The following is a 4,019-nucleotide window of genomic DNA, read 5'->3' as shown; positions in this document are numbered from 1 at the left end:
AGGATTCTCCGGATATTTCCAAATTCCCATAGATCTCGTAGACCAGGATAAGACCACATTCACTTGTCCATTCGGTACTTTTGCTTATCGTCGCATGCCTTTCGGGTTATGCAATGCACCTGGAACCTTTCAAAGGTGTATGATGACAATCTTCCACGACATGATCGAGGAGTGTATGGAGGTCTTTATGGATGACTTCTCCATCTTTGGAGACTCCTTTGACTCATGTCTTTCAAATCTTGAACGTATGCTAATTCATTACGAGAAAGCAAATCTTGTTTTGAATTGGGAAAAATGCCACTTCATGGTAAAAGAAGGCATCGTTCTAGGCCATAAAATATCTCATGCGGGTATTGAGGTAGATCAAGCCAAACTTGAGGTCATATCTAAACTATCCGAACCTTCGAATGTTAAGGCCATTCGCAGTTTCCTTGGTCTTGCGGGTTTCTATAGGCGATTCATAAAAGATTTCTCAAAAATCGCCCGCCCTATGACTAGACTTCTTAAGAAGGACGTTCCTTTCGAGTTCAATGATGATTGTAAGAAAGCCTTCTCCATTCTGAAAACCAAGCTCACACAAGCTCCTATAATTGTATCACCTGATTTCAGCTTACCTTTCGAGCTAATGTGTGATGCTAGCGATTATGCATTGGGAGCCGTCTTAGGGCAATGCCATGATAATCATTTCCATCCGATTTATTATGCGAGTAGGACACTAACGGGAGCTCAGGTTAATTATACCACAACTGAGAAAGAGCTCTTCGCGGTTGTCTTTGCATTCGATAAATTCCGTCCTTAATTGGTGTTATCTAAGACCATTGTCTATACCGACCACTCGGGCCTTAAGTACCTTTTTGCTAAGTAAGACGCTAAGCAACGTCTCATTCGTTGGTTTCTTCTCTTACAAGAATTCGATATTGAGATTCGCGATAAAAAAGGAGGCAGAGAACCTTGTCGCTGACCATCATTCTCGACTTGAGAATCCTAATTTGGAAAAAATTAATGAGTCGGACATTAAAGACACGTTCCCTGATGAGTTTTTGATGCGGGTCGTCAAGGACCCGGAAGTCCCTTGGTTTGCAGATTTCGCAAATTATCTAGCCTCGGGTGTTCTTCAAAAGGGGTTTTCTTATCAGCAAAAGAAGAAATTCTTTGCGGATTTGAAATATTACTTTTAGGATCACCCCCATCTTTTTTGAATTTGTGCGGATCAATTGATTCGCCGGTGTGTGTATGAGAAAGAAGCTCAACAAATTCTTGATCATTGTCATCAAGGTCCCACCAGTGGTCATTATGGACCAAGCCATACTGCCAAGAAAGTGTTTGACTCGGGCTTTTATTGACCCTCAATATTTAAAGACGTTCATGCGTTTGTTCGTACTTGTGATGCATGCCAAAGAACGGGCACAATCACCAAAAGGGATGAGATGCCCCAAACCGGCATCCAAGTGTGTGAAGTTATTGATGTATGGGGAATTGATTTTATGGGTCCCTTCCAAAGTTCCCACAACTGCAAATATATCTTAGTAGCCGTCGATTATGTGTCTAAATGGGCGAAAGCCAAAGCTTTACCCACGAACGATGCACGGGTCGTGGTGAACTTCTTGAAAAACCTCTTTTCGCGTTTTGGAATTCCAAAGGTGGCACCCACTTTGCTAATCACCTTCTCGAAAAGGTGTTAAAGAAGTATGGCATCATTCACAAATTCTCCACCGCTTATCACCCACAAACGAGTGGGCAAGTGGAGAATACTAATCGTGCTTTGAAGCGTATCCTTGAGAAAACGGTTAATGATAATCCGAAGATATGGCAACGCAAATTAGATGACGCGTTGTGGGCTTTCCGAACCGTATTTAAAACACCTCTCGGAACCACACCGTTTTAATTCATTTATGGGAAAGCGTGCCATCTTCCTGTAGAGGTAGAGCATAGAGCTTATTGGGCGTTGAAAAATGTTAATATGGATCTTGAGAAGGCTGGTGAAAACAGGCTTGTGCAACTAAATGAGTTAGATGAGTTAAGGTTAGATGCATATGAGAACTCCTTTTCATATAAGGAGAAAACTAAATGTTGGCACGATGCCCGTTTATGAGAAAGAAAGGAGTTTGATCCTGGTAAAAAAGTTTTACTTTATAATTTACGGTTCAAATTTTTGTCGGGAAAACTTAGGTCACGATGGTCCGGTCCATTCGTAGTCAAACAGGCTTTTTCGGCAGGTCATGTTGAGTTAATTGGAAGAGATGGAGAACATTTCAAGGTGAATGGTCATCGGTTGAAGCTATACTTTGAGGGATTCAATGAAACCGAGAAGGAAGACCTCACCTTTTAAGCGGAGGAAACGTGATTACATTATGGAGTCGAGTAAATGACTCGTTAAAAAATCAACCTTGTACATATTTGTAAGTTTTTCTTTCTCTTATTTGTTGTCTTGCATTTTTAAAACATAAAATCCAAAAACATTATAAAACCAATATAAAATCTAAAAATTCTGGGTTTATTTTTCTTTTTCCCTTTTCACTATTGTCCTCTCGAATTTATCTTTGTTATCTGATTTCATGTAAATGAGGGCATTACATGATCTTTTTGAATAATTTTTGTTAAAAATAAGGAAGCAAAGTCTTCCAGGATTTTAAAATCCAAATTGTAGGATGATTCAAGTCCATCCATAAAGGAAGTCAAGTCTTCCAAATGCCAATCTTACTTGGTGTGGGAGACTTCCTAATCCACATCATTTCATACTGACATTGGTTAATACTTCATTTCACGATGTTTTACACCGATGTATCGTACTGTGGGAAGAGGACCCTTGAGCTTCAACCGTGGTGTCTTTTTATGTAAGAGCAATGGCTTCGTGCTAGCATTTTCTTAGACAACGCAAGCCATGGTCAAAAGCCATGGTAACTTTTAAAATACGGGAATGTAGTATCTGCTTCCTACATTTTCTTAAAACTAGCATAAAAGCTAGATGTGTGGGAAGTGGGGTCCAAGGACCTTAAATAAATCAAACAAGTGTTTAAACACTTCCGGGAGAATCGAGTCCTCCTATGTTGTTATTAGGAAGTAAAGTCTTTCGAACTTGTAAGTAAAGTCTTACAAGTTATGCTTATTTCAAAAGACCATTGCTTGAAAGTAAAATCTTTCATGTTTCGTGCAATAGACCCTTCGAAAATTTACACCCAAAGTAGTTCGCTTTAGTGCAACTACCTATGCGGTTGTCCCATAATCGGGAAGGCTTGTATACACACCGGCTTTTGAGCCAAATTATGGAATTAATGGACCTCTTAATTAGCCACGTGGGGCACTAATTCCATGAACCTCCTTCAATGCTTTCACCCTACTATGAGAGAAACCATCGAGTTATGATAGAAAGCTTGATGAGTGCCAGTCATCATATGCCCGGATTGACCATAAAGATAGGGGTAACCAGTCCCCTACGCTTTGGCACACCCACCTTTACCCAATTTTGGAATTGACGTTTATATTTAGAATTGACAATTATTGGTGTTCTGGGGGCATGGAGGTAAAAGAGGGATAGCCAATACGGGTTGATTTGAGGAGCATATTTTTGGAGGCGTACAATTGGTGAATGGTAATTTTTATGTTGATTCAAGTTTTGCTCATTTCGGTTATATTTTATGATTTTCAAGGTGACTACTGAATATAATTCATGATACATATTGATTGATACCTTGAGTCTATTTTGGTGAAATTGAGTAAATTGTTAACGATATTAAGGATGATTTTGATTGGTGTTTTGTTGAGTCAATGGCTATCCTGTTAATCCTACGTAATTGGTCAAGGTTAAGGGGTCAACTTTTGAAATATGAAAGGTATTTACTTGATGACTGATGTTTTGATGACCTTTCAGAAGATGTAGTTGACTTTGACCGGGAATGATTGTTTCGGGTAAACTTAGGCTTGAATGGGTGTTGAATGTTGATGGTGTCGATTGAAGACTTAAGCCTTGTACTAACTTTGTTGAAGACTACACGATATGGAGTTAATGATTTTTGAAGATG

At 39.4% G+C, this 4,019-nt stretch overlaps 1 protein-coding gene across 1 annotated transcript; it reads left to right on the top strand.

Moving 5' to 3' along the window:
- The first annotated feature begins 1,549 nt into the window (after positions 1-1,549).
- LOC139871142 (uncharacterized) lies at positions 1,550-2,092 on the top strand. Its single transcript, XM_071858878.1, has 2 exons — positions 1,550-1,814; positions 1,920-2,092. Exons 1-2 carry the CDS (start codon positions 1,550-1,552, stop codon positions 2,090-2,092), a joined length of 438 nt encoding a protein of 145 aa, XP_071714979.1.
- The last annotated feature ends 1,927 nt before the right edge of the window (positions 2,093-4,019 follow it).

The sequence above is a fragment of the Rutidosis leptorrhynchoides genome, chromosome 10, assembly GCF_046630445.1.
Source record: "Rutidosis leptorrhynchoides isolate AG116_Rl617_1_P2 chromosome 10, CSIRO_AGI_Rlap_v1, whole genome shotgun sequence".
Classification (NCBI taxonomy): domain Eukaryota; kingdom Viridiplantae; phylum Streptophyta; class Magnoliopsida; order Asterales; family Asteraceae; genus Rutidosis; species Rutidosis leptorrhynchoides.
Note: the sequence above shows the minus strand (reverse complement) of the source record. Positions and strands in the feature narration are given on the sequence as shown.

Excerpts from the sequence above, each read along its gene's own strand:
- LOC139871142 (XM_071858878.1), top strand. The coding sequence starts at position 1,550 with ATGGGCGAAAGCCAAAGCTTTACCCACGAACGATGCACGGGTCGTGGT. Across the intron at positions 1,815-1,919 it reads TAATCCGAAGATATGGCAAC|AGGTAGAGCATAGAGCTTAT; the intron begins GCAAATTAGATG and ends ATCTTCCTGTAG.